This window comes from Aspergillus clavatus, genomic scaffold, assembly GCF_000002715.2.
Source record: "Aspergillus clavatus NRRL 1 1099423829806 genomic scaffold, whole genome shotgun sequence".
Classification (NCBI taxonomy): Eukaryota; Fungi; Ascomycota; class Eurotiomycetes; order Eurotiales; family Aspergillaceae; genus Aspergillus; species Aspergillus clavatus.
In genome coordinates this window covers 498,980-512,829 of record NW_001517093.1, presented here as the reverse complement: position 1 = coordinate 512,829, position 13,850 = coordinate 498,980, and the positions used below count along the sequence as shown (strand labels likewise).

Genomic DNA, 13,850 nt, shown 5'->3' with positions numbered 1-13,850 from the left:
GGCCCTCTAGTAGGATTCAAGTGCGACGGTCGTCAGGCGTTGTTCAAGGTAGGCTATATGCTTCTATACAGTCTTAGTCCATCTCAAAATTCTTCTCTTCCGGCGGCGCCTCTGCCCCTCATCTCAATCGAGTTGACTGCTTTCAAAGACCAGCCACAAGCTAACCAAGTCAACCAGGACAAAAAAAAAATAAAAATAAAAATGCCTCTCGATCTATCTGTGTATTTAGTCACAGACTCGACCCCGGCTATTCTCAAGGGTCAAGATCTGTGTACCGTCGTGGAAGAAGCTCTCAAGGGAGGTGAGTCATCTACGCCTTTGTCCCCTGCGGTGTGGATCTTCCTCCTGATAACTGGCCTCTAGGTGTCACTCTTGTCCAGTATAGAGACAAGAAGAGCGACACAGGTGACCTGATTAAGACGGCCAAGGCGCTTCACAAAATCACCCAGGCCTATGGAGTCCCGCTGTTGATCAATGACCGCGTCGATGTCGCTCTCGCTGTAGGAGCAGAGGGTGTCCACCTGGGACAAGATGATATGTGTACGAGCATATCTTGTGAACATTGTCTCGATATTGACTAATTAGTCAAGTGTAGATATTGCAGAGGCAAAGCAGCTCCTGCCCAAAGACGCTATCATTGGGATCACCGCCTCGTCCATAGAAGAAGCGCAAAAAGCCATCGAGGCTGGGGCTGATTATCTGGGTATCGGTACCATGTTCGCAACATCGACGTAAGTTGCCCTTCAGCAGAAGCGACGCCCCCGAAAGTCTAACGGTTCCAGGAAAACAAACACGAAAAACATCCTTGGAACAGCAGGCACTCAAACTATTCTGGAGGCGATCTCTGATTCTGGGCGTAATGTGGGTACCGTCGCCATCGGCGGCATTAGCTTGTCAAATGTCCAGCGTGTGCTCTACCAGGCCAAAGCACCCAGGAAGGGGCTGGATGGTGTTGCCATCGTCAGTGCTATCGTGGGAGCGGATGATCCGCGAGCCGCGGCCGAGGAATTTGTGAAGCGTGTTAACACTCCGCCGACCTTTGCATGGGAACCCAAGGCGCCTCGTGCCAACGAGACCTCCGCGTTACTTGAGGAGGTACCCCAGATCGTTCAGAAGATGGTGAAGGCGCATCCCCTGGTCCACAACATGATCAACTACGTCGTGGCTAACTTTGTCGCCAACATTGCTCTTTCAATGTAAGTTTCAGTTGCTCTTTCTAGACTATGCCTACTGTTTCTGACAAATTCCAGGGGCGCATCTCCAATTATGTCGCCATACGGAGAAGAGGCCGCCGATCTGGCCAAATTCGACGGAGCTCTCGTCATCAACATGGGCACCTTGAACAGCGAAAGCGTGCCCAACTACCTGAAAGCAATCAAGTCATACAATGAGCGCGGCAATCCCGTCATCTACGATCCCGTCGGTGCTGCGGCCACCCACATTCGACGGGGGGCAGTCAATGAGCTCATGCGTGGAGGGTACTTTGATCTCATCAAGGGCAATGAGGGTGAGATCAAACAAGTGTCGGGGACCAGCAACACCGTTCAGCGCGGCGTCGACAGCGGTCCAAGCAGCCTTGACGGCCGCGAGAAGGCAACACTGGCCCGCGATCTGGCCCGCAGAGAACGTAAGGACTTCAACAAGCTATGTGGCAGGACATTCTAACCTTCACCCCAGGAAATGTCGTGCTTCTTACCGGCGCGGTTGATTATCTGAGCGACGGCGAGCGCGTGATTGCCGTCGAGAATGGACACGAATATCTCGGACAAGTCACCGGCGTACGTCTTTCTTTCCCCTACTTGATACCCGATGACCCTAAACTATCCATGCTAACGGCCGACATGATACAGACTGGGTGTGCCGTGGGCATGGTTTCTGGCTGCTTCCTGGCCACACACCGATCCGACAAACTCCTCGCAGTCCTTGCGGGCATCCTGATGTACGAAATCGCGGCGGAGAATGCCGCGTCCAAGGACTATGTCCGGGGCCCGGGAAGCTTCGTCCCCGCCTTCCTGGACGAGTTGTATGCCATCCGTCAGGCTGCTCTGAAGGGTGACGACAGCTGGTTTGTCGGGCGGGCGAAAATCCAGGAAATCAGGCTATAGAGATGTCTGGTTTAGTATATTTAGTATATATATTTGTGTATAGCCTGTGTTAGAGAAAAAAGTATTTCTTCTTCTTCAGTATCCCAGGTCTATATAGTGTTGCCTTTTGGGGCATGGTCCGAGTGGCGGCCTGATTTCTCGGGCGAAAACCTTCCCCGCACTGCGTCCGGATTTCCCCGCTCTTTTTCTTCTCCTCCGCAGCGATCAATAATCCAATTCCATATTCATCCGGAGTACATATTAAAAGCATCAACTTCCTCGTCTAGACATCGTCAGTCTATCAACCCAATCCACTTCTGCATCCCAGAAGAACAAAGCCACACCACAATCACAATGGCAGCCGTCTCCCGCGCCAGCCGGATCCGTACGATCACCACCCCAACCCCGCACTCCGTCTCAATTCCTGGATAGCAGATACCTATACTAACCCACAAAGCACAGGCAACCCGGCCGTATTGTACGTCCTCCCCCCCAAACCTCACCCACCTCCCGGACGCCATTCTCCAATTCTCTAACAAAAAAAACCCCCTCCCCACAGCATCTGCGACATCCAAGAAAAGTTCCGCGCCATCTACGAATACCCCAGACTGTCTGTACCTTTCCCCTCCCCAATCCACCCTCCTTCATCCAAACACCCCTTAATCCCAACTAACCCACCCCAGCATCCAAACCACCGCCAAAATCCTCAAAGCCGCCACAACCCTCCACCTCCCCGTGTTCATCAGCACGCAGAACCGGTCCCGGCTCGGCGACACGGTCTCGGAGCTGCAACCGCACCTCTCCGGCCCGGACATCAACATCCGCGCCAACATCGACAAGACGCTCTTCTCGATGGTCACGCCGGAGATCGATGCGCTGCTGCCCCGCCCCGCGGACGGCGAGCCGCCGCTCGACGCGATCATCGTCGGCATCGAGACGCATATCTGCGTGACGCAGACGGCGCTGGATCTGCTGGACCGCGGCCACAGGGTGTATGTGCTGGTGGACGGGGTGAGTAGCATGAACAAGGAGGAGAGGGGCATTGCGCTGGCGCGGCTGCGGGATGCCGGCGCGACGGTCACGAGTAGTGAGGGGGTGTTGTTTGAGATCTTGGGGGATGCGAAGAGGGCGGAGTTTAAGGCTGTGAGTGGGTTGGTGAGGGAGACGAAGGAGGAGACGAGGGGGGCGTTGGAGGTGTTTTCGAAGATTTGATCGGGGTGGTGATGGTGGTGGATGTTTTATCGGGGTGCGTGTGTGTTTTCTATAGATCGTTCTCGTTCTAGATGCGATGCTCGTTGGAGCTGGGGATATGTCAATATATGGATATCATTGCTTTGTGGTAATACTTTGTTTTCTGGAATACATAACGGTTCGACAAGATCACTAGGCATGAACAGCGCGCTTCTACTCCAAGTCCATCCAAGGATACATCTCCATCAACCGGTCGTTGAGACCATCCCCTGGTATGTTTCATCGAGGGGTTGTCACAACGCGTTTCGGCGGCTGCGAGGAATTGAGCCATCCAAACGCAGACGCCCCGCCAATGGGGTTCGGCGCCCACTGCTTCCCTATACGGCTCTCGTCCGGAGACGCTCGGGAGGACGGGGGCTGAGGGGATGCCGAGGTCGCCGGCGGTTCATTAGCGCCTGCCCCGCTGGACGATGTCAGGACGCGAGTCGAAGACTTGGTTGGCCGCAAAACCTTCATGGTCCGACCCCGAGAAGACTTGCTCGCGCCAGATGCCCCGGAGTCCAGCTTGCTGTCCCGTCTCCACGAGCTCCAGGCCCCGCCAGTCTCGGATTTACTGTCGCCGGGCTGGAAGTCAATCGTCGCGGTTGACTTGCTCAGTTCCTGTTGGGGCTCAGGAACAGCAGAGATTCCATGCGGCTCCGACAGTTGAGATTTGCGGTCCTCATCGGGCTCCTCAATTGAAGGCCTGACGGAGGTCGAAGCTGAGGTAGATCGTCGGGAACGGCTGCCCTCCTCCCCGATGACACCGACCGCATGACCATTCACATCGGACAGTCCGTTTTCACGAACCCTTGCCGAGGGTGCAAAGCGTGAGGCGTCGGCCGCAGTGCAAAGAGATTTGAACACCGAGTCATCTTCAGGGCGAACCAGTGGGATAGAAATTTTATTTCTTTCATCATCAACCATGATAATCTTATCCTGAGAGAAAAGGATGTCGGCATTGTGAGTGCGGAGTACGTCGCTGCCCAAGATGATCTGGATGGAATGATCGTTGGGTTCCACATCCCGAACAACAAACCGGATGGTCAGGGTGGGAAGCTGAGGTGCTGGGCTATTGGGGCGGGACGAGGCTTGCTGAAGGCTAGCTTCCGGAAGATACATCGGAAGCTTGATGCAACGGACACCATCCTCTTGTGTCACCAGGTCTTCCAGACCGAACTTCTCAATCATGGGATATCCTAACGACGACGTGAACGACCCGGAGCAAACAGCGGCATACAAAAGGGAGTCGTTCGAGAAATTCGTCGAGAGCCAACATCTAATGATACATGGTACGGGACCAAGGAGGAAAAGTCCAGGGGGCGGAATCCGAGGAGACCCACCAACGGACGAACTCATCATCCGGCTCGTTGTCTCCAGGCCTAGACTGTTCGTGCGAGCAGAGTGATGTGAGTGTCCCGACGAGCTCTGTCGACCGTCGGACCGATGGGACAGCGAGCGTTCAGTAAGCGGATGGCTTCCCATGCCGCTACCAGTCCTTAACGGTAGCTCACTGGTGGATCGGCTAGCTTGTCCATAATAGCCATGGATCGCACTTTCGTCAAATCGAACGCTATTCGCTCTCGATGTTCCTCTTCTCGGCTCGTATTCGGCCTCGAGGCCCATCGTGCTCACCATCCCGTGATGCTGACCCTGATCGAACCCTTTGAAGGCGTCGGCGGGGGAATGAAAGACGGGGTCTGTACAGGGAAAGAGGATTAATGACTGCTCTAGCGCGACATTATGCGACAGACCAAAAGAAACTCAAGTACAATAAGATATAATAGAATAAGAACAGCACGCACCTGTGGAGATCGCACTCCCGACGGAAGTAGGAAATGGCGACAAGGGACCCCAAACACTCTTCAACCTCGCATCCTCATCCCTCCGTCTCTCCAGTCTCGCGATCCTCTCCGCCTGCTCAAACTGCGTAGCGTGAAGTTCCTTCAGCTCTTCAAAGACGCGCCAGATGTCGTCGCGCGAAGCAAAAGGGTACTGAGCGTCCATATCCGATTGAACAAGGCTAAATAAGGACAGCGAAGCCTCCAGGAGCGGCTGGAGCTAGACACGGCAGAGTAACCAACCCAACGTAGAATGCGAAACAAATAAATCTGGTACTGTATGTATGGTATGGCCCTGGGGCTGCGTGCACCCGCGAAAACTTGGTATGCTGCCCGACACGATTCCCCCCAAGCCGGCTGAAGTTCGTTCGATCTTGTCTGTATGTGCCGGCGACCCGTTCAATCCTCGAAACTCCTCCTCCCTCGAGCGTGAGACGGCCCGATGGCCGTCCACCAAGTATGCTAGTATCGGATGTTCGTGGGCCTTGTCGACATGCAATGAAAATCGGCGTCAGTAGGCAAGGAAAGGGTAGCGGTGTTGTGTTCCGCGGGCCAAGTGCAATCCGACCGGAAAATAGGAAGAGGAAGGGATGCTGCGTTGAGGACGGCTCGGTTAAGAGGATTCCAAAGAGTTAGCAAGGGGAAGATTGGAAGGATTTGATTTAAGCGACTGTATTGGATGTTAACGACAGAAAGGGGGATTATCGAGTTGCTCGACGAGATGGAAAATCTACTGCTGATCGAAATCCTTTGGGAGGTAAAACCAGGGTACTGTTTGAGTGATTTGGGAGTCTCGCTGTGAGGACGGCAGTCTTTGGAGGGGAAGAGATATGGCAAAGCAGAGATCTTGACGCCAGTATTTGGATTCGAGATCTGCGAGATGCACGTTGTGTTTGTGTTTGATCCACGATGATGGCGAAGGGAGACTGATGATTGATTAATGGTGGTGGATGATGATGGTGATGATGGTGATGATTGATGATGATGATGAAGCAGAGGGAGCACAACTTCCGTCCACTTAACCCGGCAATCGATCTAGACCGCTTTCACCCTCCGTATTAAAACTACCTACTAAAGAACAATCTCCAATCCTGGACGTCATGTAGATGGCATTTGTATTTACATATCTACTTATTCATTTCTACCAGTGGATCTATATAGATTGATGCCGGTTCAACTTCATTTCGGGGCCTCCGTCCACGCAGGAAAGACCATGGGCAACACCTCAGGATCCTGATCAGGCCAATTAGCCTTGATGGCCTTCATTACCTCCTCATATACAAGACGATACCCGTCGCCAGTCAAATGCAGCCCTAACCAAGAGTCAGTATGGCTGCAGCATGAGGCCAGGATGGGAGAGAACAAACCATCCGTGAACAAGCTCTGGAGCTTCTCATTGTTCGGCGCATCCCTCGACCCGATCAGAGGCTCTCCCTCTTTCCAGCCCACAGCAGTCATGAACGCAGCCCAGAGATCCACCGTGACGATGTTCAACGAAGCGGCAACCTCGCGAGCTGCCTCCGAGTACAGCTCCGTCTGACGAACGGTTCTGCTTGGGTGGTGAGTCTCCTTTGCGACATCGAACCCCTCCAGTTGGTACTCGTTCACGGGCGGCGGGGTGAGAATCAAGATGCGCGGGTTCTGCGCGACTGTCGCGGGATGCTGGATGATCTGCCTCAGGTTCTCCTTGTATGTTTCAACGGGAATATGCTGGACATTTCCGGGGACAGTGGCGTCGTTGGCTCCGAAGAAGATGGTCTAGCTCGATTAGCATGCTGCTTTCAATACCCGATGGATGCCCTTGAGATTGCGAAGGACACGAGGACAATACCATGAATCTAACAGTCGCTGTCTCTGGCTTGGGGAAGAACTTAGGGAACACCTTGATGGCGTGCGCCGTGTTATAGCCACTATGTCGGACATAATCAGTACCTGCCTCGCCCAGTCGCAGTCAGAGCATCGCTTGTAAGGAACATACCCGAATCCGCGGTTGATCACATCCAACTGGCGACTATAAGCTAGAGCACTACTTAGTATACCAGCGCACAGACCCTTGCACAATCGACAGACAAGTGCGATCAAGGTGAAGACTTACCATCCTGCAACGCAGCTTGGAATCCAAACCCCAGACTCTGATTAGCAGACATCTGCGTAATCGAGTCGCCGAACAGAATGAACTGGTCGTATGGCTTAAAGAGCGCCTCTTCGGCGGACTGAGTGCTTCCGTCGGACATGATGGCTACGGACAATTAGACACACAATAACAGCTGGAACCCGCAATCTCGACAATCAAAATCCTTGGACAATCGGAAACGTCCCTTGGATATTCACTCTCAATCGAACAACTCACAAGAGCCTGGGATATGGCCACTTCTTATGGGCCGACGGCTGATGGCCGATGGTGGGGTTGGAGACTTGGAGTCTTTGGAATGGAGCTCCGCCGCTTATCGGCAAGCCCTGGCTAAATTGGCTTGAACCGGTAGCTGGCAGGAGTGATGCTCAATTGGACACGGAGGGCCGGTGCTATGGATAATATCGTGGAGTCTATAGTTTTGACGACGTAAACCCAAGTGGTTAGTAACTGCGAACCTGTTCGTCGCTTACTGTTGTTGACCAGTGATTATCCACCAACAGCAATAAATGTACAACGACACTCCTCCGGTCACTCCATGTCACTGGAAATACCTTTAATGCTAAACTCAAGGTATATATATCACCAACTTTAATGCATGGATTCTGTTCTCACTGACAGATTGTGAGAGGGGAAAAAAGATGTATATTTGTACTTGGAGTTTGCGCGTGTTGATCTTGCGCAATATTGACCAAGATCAGCAAAAAGATATACCACAGTTTAACCAGTCATCACAAAAGTCTGATCGGGCAAGACGAGGAACGAGGGAGTGAACAGCAGACGGCTGCTACATCATGCTAACACCCTGGTTCATTTCGAAAAAGAACCAATCTGGACCGGCAATCTCATTGAACGGAATTCCCGAGAACAATTCCTCCCATGTCGTATCAGCTCCCTGATTCAAGCCGTCCGCCACTGCAGGTGTCCCTGGGGCCGCAGCAAACAGTGCCGGGTCGTCTAGTGCTTGCGACATAAAATCCCAGGGTGGTAGATCAAGCAGCGGCGATCCCTCGACCACCGGACCTGCCAGCGAGCCGCTGGGCGACACTTGACAACCAGGTAGATTGAAGTTCTGTCTATTCAGCGTCTGACTTCGTCCTGGCAATCCTGGGGATGCTGCTGGACTCAAGCTGATGTTCGTGGGATGGCTGGTCGCTGTGCTGAGACCACCCGCCATCTCTGGGACAGTCAACGCAATCTTCTCCCTCGTTCGCTGCGTGAGTTGTCGCAGAGGTCCGCGGAGGGCACCGCCGTGTGAGCCGGCCAGCGTCACCTCATGCTGCCGGTACGATGACTCGACGAGCGGCCAGGCGCGCCGGATGAGCGCCGAGTCGTTGCTCACATAGCATTCGGAAACGGCAATGGCCAGTGCATGCCAGGGAATTGTGACGTACCATCGAAAGCCTTCTCCGCGGGCGTCAGTATGCATAAGCTGCACTTTCTCTAGGACAGGAAGGGTCAGACGCAAGATCTCTGAGTTGCTTTCCATCCGAGGTGGGGGGGCCCGGCCCGGCCACTGGAGGGGACGTAGTGCAGCCAGTCGTGCAGCCGCAATAAGACTCTGCGTGCCATGCCAGGTGAACCACGCGTGCACGGAGGCCTCAGGGTCGCAGAAATGGAGTAAGCGGAGCGCTTCCTGCTCAAAACCGCGGACCTTCTGCTGCTCCTGCTGCTGCTGGTCTGGGTCGCATTTAGGGCCGGACGTTGGTGAAGATGATGCCGAGGTGTAACGATTGTGCTGGACCTTGCGATCGTGCGCTGCGAAGTTGAGCAGGCGGCCAATGCGCTGTGCGTGATACGTGACCAGCGCAAACGTCGTGTCAGTTAGTCCCTCTCGATCAGGGACAGTGTCCGTCGTGGTTGGGTCAAAGTCCGAGTCGTTTATGTGCTGGGGGAGGGTGGTTGACGCAGACTCATCAACGCTAATGAGAGGCTCGGACGTCCGGAAAAAAGAGGCCTGTAGATCCATGAGACAGATAGTATACCAAAGGCGCTTTCGCATCTGCTGATCAAAGAATGTCTCTGTCTTTCGGTCAAGATAGAGACCGAGACCCTTGCCGATTCGCACTGCCACCGCGACCAAGGTCCAAACGGCCCAGGTGCGGTCTTCCACCCTTCGGGCCATCTTGCCGAACGTTAATCACACATCATGCGTCTAAGGTCCGGACGCTTACTAGATATAATACAAAGGCTTGCAGAACGGTGATGTCGCGGGTCGTTAGTAGGCCAGATCGCCCGATGGCTATCTCGCAGGAGGCTCGGGACTCTGCCACCAAACTCGCCTTGTTGGTTTGGAACATGACCCGGCACTGGTTTTCCGTCATGCTGCTGATGGCGGAATAACAGACGGCCGAACCTAGGGCCTCTATAGACCGGTGACCCTCCGGATAGGCCAGGTAGCGTTCCCCATTGATCATCCACCTGCTTAGAGACGGACGGTGAAGGATCTTGATTATGGGGTCTACTTGCTGCAGAAAGACCTGGCAAAGCTGGCGAACCATCGTTGAATCGTGCAGCAAGGCCTTGCTTGTTGTCAACGGCCGTGGGACTGCAGGCCAGTTGCTGCCGACCAGGCCAAGGACTTGCACACCGTCGTCAGGCGGCTCAAGGCGTGCATTATCGGTTGTCGGCGCCGCTTCCTCGTCTGCCTCCCCCAGTGATGATTCAATCACGTCGCGCAAACCCTGGATCTGCACATGTGTCAATACTTTAGCTATTGACACACCGCATCGAGCCTACCTCTTCCGCCAAATCTACCCAGAAATGATCCGGGTGTTGCAGGGTGAGACGCTTAGTAGCCATGGTATTACCCAAAACGGGAGACCTCGTCGAAGCCGAAGGTAACGGTGATCTGTCGGTCATATGGGTAGACTGGTGGGACTATGGTAAGCTTCTCCCGAGGATTAAAGGTGAAGTTTCTCGCTTGCCTGCTCTCGCGAACCAGCAGATGCTCTTTCCAGCTCTTTATCGCTTGGCTTCATGCGACGGATAAGCTCTTCCAGTCGGTGAATGCGATCCTGGAGATCCTTGTTGACGGAAACATCAGGCTGTGTCGTCCACTCAGGGGGGTGTATCAGCTCGGACTCTGTGGTGGAGGGAGGAGGTGATGACTGGAGCCGACGAGGAGGATTGGCATGTCGCCCTCGGGGAAGTCGCATTCGGTAAGTGGGAATACAGGCGACCCCAGCGGACGCACAGTTGGTGCATGGATTGCGCTTGTCGCACTTGACCTTGCGCCTGCGACACAGCTCGCAACTGAGCTGGGGCAGAGATGTCGAGGTTTTCCTGCGGCGTTCCATTACTGGAATCAGGAGGGATATGTGTTCTTTGTTTGTCTCTTTTTAGAAATATCGGAGATCTGCAGTGGGTGTGGTTGATTGTCTCCCTCTGCATAGACACTGGGTGATGAGAAGTGTCTTGGGAGAGGCATCTTTGGCATTGTTTTATAGGTATGTATGTATCTTACAGTTATTTCAGTTTTCCTGTTCAGAACTAGTCCCTTGCAAGGGTGTGAGTCTCTCACCATCTCTTAACTACTGCTTGATACCCTCGCTCAGAAAGTTAAGCTCCATCAGCTTTTAGCCATGTCAGCATATTAGTTAGAAGCATCAGTTGTGACCTTTGACCGTCTCTCCAAATATCCCTCATGACTGATTCAAGGTAGGTAGGTAGCTGTACCGCAATTCTTAACCAGGTTCTACCAGGATACTGCTCAACATCCTGGCACTCGCAGAGAAACAAGGAGCAGTTCAGCAGTTATTTGATGAGAAGCAATATGGCCTATCTTTTTTTTCATTTCTTATTCTTCGAGATTGGAAATGCCTCCAGCTAAACGTGGGTCTGTCAACTATCCAGTGTCTACCTTCCAGCATTAGCCCGCCACGTTCATCGGAACATCTGTTGATACAAAGGCTGTGTATTAGCCCAGCTGAGGGAAGCGGCAGTCCACCGGAGGTTTCAGTCTTGGATCAGCCATTGGGGAGATGAGGTATGTATGAAGACTCTCTGAGGCCTCATAAAATAGTCACTAAGAAACGATATATCTTACAACTAACTAACAAGCAAGGTGAACCAAGCACAAGGACAAAAGGACTCAAAACCGGCAAGAACAGATGGGAATGGCCTATCCCGAAGCGTACTGCGACGTCCCACGCAGCCTTTCCCCAAGGAACCAGAAGACAAATGGAGTCGGAATCCCCATGACAATGCTGAGCAGTCCCAACAAGCTGTTCCCCCAGCCATACTGGAGCGATCGGTACATGTACGGCGCGAAAAGAGGAAACCCAAAGCCTGCCAGACTGCGAAGCACCACCGCTGCCGCTAGCCCGCTCGCAGCGAACCGTGTGTAGCTGTCGATCACGTAGGTCTGCATGCACTGCAGGCAGATGATCGAGCCGATGGAGAAAAGCACGATCCCGATATTCGGCATCACCCAGTGGATGTGGGCCTGCACGCTCCAGCCATACCAGAACAGACCGATCGGAATGAACACAGAGCCAACGAACATGGCAGGGATGCGGAATTCGGGAATGCCCGTGTTGTTCCTCTCCAGCTTCAGCCGGCGGTAGATTCGATCACTCACCCGAGCGTTGACCTGCGCGCCGAGCACGAAGCCAATCCCGAGGGAGATGTAGTTCGGGCCTCCAATACCGATACTCTCCTGGTATACCCCTTCCCAGACCCCTGGGAAGGTCGAAAGAAGCAGGTAAAAGAGCCCGAACAGGTACGCCATGTACAAGGCTATGATTTGGATGATCGGCTGCGTGGTCAGCATCTTGAAGGGGCGAATCAGCGAGGTCTTCAGGCTTGATAAAAGGCTCTGGCTTGAGTCAAACTCAGTATGGTATGTATGGCCAGACTTCTCGCCAAGCGTCTTTGCTTTACGTTTCAACAACGTGGGCGCGTGAGTCTCAGGGAGGAACAGGAGACCGAAGAGTTGAATGACAACGCCAGCGATGCTGGTGGACCAGAAGACCCAGCGCCAAGTTGTTGATTCGGCGATGAAGCCCCCAGCGATAGGGCCGACCACAGGACCCAGCAGAGGCGCCAGACTATAGATGCCGACTGCTTTTCCTCGTTGATCAGCGTTCCAACAGTCACTATGGAAGACGATGAGCTATCTCTTTTCCTTCCACTCGGGAGAAAAAGACTGACCTCAAGACACCACCCCCAATGGCCAAGGGGGCACTGCCTGCAATCCCACTCATGAATCGAAAAGCGATCAGCTGGCCCTCCGTCTGCGCAAACCCGCAGCCCAAATTCCATCCCACATAACAAAGATTACTGAACTGCAGGACCCGAGTTCTCCCAAACATCTCCGAGACTGGGCCGAGACACAGCGGGCCCACGGCATAGGCTAGAACAAAGATCGAGAGGGTGAGTTGGGTCTCCACCTCCGATTGTATATCCAGCTCGTCAGCGATCTTCGTCAACGCCGGGGCGACCATGGACGACGAAACGGGCGAGATGAACGTGAAAAGGGAGACCGCTATAGTCGCCGCCCATTTTCTGGCCATGGTCCAATTCTTAGGGTTTTCAGGATCGTCGGGGGAAGACCAGGAAACCTGCTTGGTGTCGTTTGACTCTCAGTCTCCTAGCCTTCTGGCACCATGGGTTTGATTCTTACCAAGCGCGACTCTGGTCCTGGCATGCTTGCCTCGTTTCCGGTAGCTTGTGGCAGCGGCATTTCTGCTTGTAGGACCAGGATGATTAGCAATGTGCATAACATGTCCCCTTGGCCTATGTGGAAGAAGAGATATGCTTCTAACCCGCAGTACGTACCGTCGTTGAGCGTCATCTCGACCACTTATTATTTCAAGTGCAATATGGAGAATAACGACAATAAGAAGGAGAATAAAAATGAAAGGAAAAGCAAGGTATGATCTGGTTCAAAAATGTCCTGATGCCTTTATACTTGCGATTCTGTTCGGGTTTTGAGGGCATCTTAAAAGCCGAGAAGCCCTAAGAATCAGGCATCGAATCCATCTTGTCCACCTGTAAAACAACTTCATGCCATCCTGCCTCCTGGACATTCAGTCTATACTCTATCGTGCCTGTAGATTCGTTCTGGACAGTAGATCTCACTTGACAGGGATAGGAATAGCACGCCGGTGAGGGTTCTAATGCTTGAGCAGCCCCAATACTCAACCATATAGATATCTCTCGCGGCGTTGATCATAGTTCATTGGCAAATTCAGATAGAAGATCGAGACGATATATTTGGTTCAGGTAGCTCTTCGTTACTAATCATGCGCCATCATCTAACAAGGAAGATAGCTATAGAAAGTGCCACGGTTCAAGCAGCATGTCACCATTTCTTACCCTCTGCATGTACACAGCTAGAAGCCGCAGTTGAGCACAAGGCTCTTGATCTTATGGATTTATGACTTATGGATTAGATTACTTTTACCTGCCAGATGCCAGCATGCCCATGTATGGGGAATATATATTAATAATTAGGGATATGCAAAGGATTTCGCACTAGCAAGAAGTGCAGCTGCCACCGCCCATCCTCCATCCTGATGACTTGCATTGATGGCTCTAGCATCACCGGGGGGGTAGCAT

General features: G+C 53.1%; 7 protein-coding genes across 7 annotated transcripts, besides 2 other annotated features; 2 read left to right on the top strand and 5 right to left on the bottom strand.

Annotated features, from left to right (window-relative positions):
• Positions 1-201: 201 nt before the first annotated feature.
• ACLA_080810 (bifunctional hydroxyethylthiazole kinase/thiamine-phosphate diphosphorylase) lies at positions 202-2,105 on the top strand (the record flags this gene model as incomplete). The annotated part of the gene is made up of 7 exons (XM_001267822.1): positions 202-301; positions 364-540; positions 596-731; positions 783-1,196; positions 1,251-1,627; positions 1,678-1,778; positions 1,851-2,105. The coding sequence occupies 7 exons, from the start codon at positions 202-204 to the stop codon at positions 2,103-2,105; spliced, it is 1,560 nt and encodes a 519-aa protein (XP_001267823.1).
• A 333-nt stretch (positions 2,106-2,438) lies between these two features.
• ACLA_080800 (putative isochorismatase family hydrolase) lies at positions 2,439-3,296 on the top strand (the record flags this gene model as incomplete). The annotated part of the gene is made up of 4 exons (XM_001267821.1): positions 2,439-2,469; positions 2,547-2,562; positions 2,644-2,694; positions 2,768-3,296. 4 exons carry the CDS (start codon positions 2,439-2,441, stop codon positions 3,294-3,296), a joined length of 627 nt encoding a protein of 208 aa, XP_001267822.1.
• Positions 3,297-3,554: 258 nt separating this feature from the next.
• ACLA_080790 (uncharacterized protein) lies at positions 3,555-5,321 on the bottom strand (the record flags this gene model as incomplete). Its single annotated transcript, XM_001267820.1, has 2 exons — positions 3,555-5,014; positions 5,120-5,321. 2 exons carry the CDS (start codon positions 5,319-5,321, stop codon positions 3,555-3,557), a joined length of 1,662 nt encoding a protein of 553 aa, XP_001267821.1.
• Positions 5,322-6,104: 783 nt separating this feature from the next.
• Positions 6,105-6,146: a microsatellite.
• Positions 6,106-6,146: a microsatellite.
• Positions 6,147-6,334: 188 nt separating this feature from the next.
• On the bottom strand, positions 6,335-7,389 carry ACLA_080780 (SGNH/GDSL hydrolase family protein; the record flags this gene model as incomplete). Its single annotated transcript, XM_001267819.1, has 5 exons — positions 6,335-6,468; positions 6,523-6,913; positions 6,987-7,065; positions 7,134-7,173; positions 7,251-7,389. The coding sequence occupies 5 exons, from the start codon at positions 7,387-7,389 to the stop codon at positions 6,335-6,337; spliced, it is 783 nt and encodes a 260-aa protein (XP_001267820.1).
• Positions 7,390-8,073: 684 nt separating this feature from the next.
• On the bottom strand, positions 8,074-10,088 carry nscR (Zn(II)2Cys6 domain-containing transcription factor nscR; the record flags this gene model as incomplete). Its single annotated transcript, XM_001267818.1, has 3 exons — positions 8,074-9,411; positions 9,461-9,976; positions 10,026-10,088. The coding sequence occupies 3 exons, from the start codon at positions 10,086-10,088 to the stop codon at positions 8,074-8,076; spliced, it is 1,917 nt and encodes a 638-aa protein (XP_001267819.1).
• Positions 10,089-10,189: 101 nt separating this feature from the next.
• ACLA_080760 (Zn(II)2Cys6 transcription factor domain-containing protein) lies at positions 10,190-10,585 on the bottom strand (the record flags this gene model as incomplete). Its single annotated transcript, XM_001267817.1, has 1 exon — positions 10,190-10,585. The coding sequence occupies one exon, from the start codon at positions 10,583-10,585 to the stop codon at positions 10,190-10,192; it is 396 nt and encodes a 131-aa protein (XP_001267818.1).
• An 824-nt stretch (positions 10,586-11,409) lies between these two features.
• On the bottom strand, positions 11,410-13,083 carry ACLA_080750 (MFS transporter; the record flags this gene model as incomplete). Its single annotated transcript, XM_001267816.1, has 3 exons — positions 11,410-12,385; positions 12,441-12,850; positions 12,913-13,083. The coding sequence occupies 3 exons, from the start codon at positions 13,081-13,083 to the stop codon at positions 11,410-11,412; spliced, it is 1,557 nt and encodes a 518-aa protein (XP_001267817.1).
• Positions 13,084-13,850: the final 767 nt, after the last annotated feature.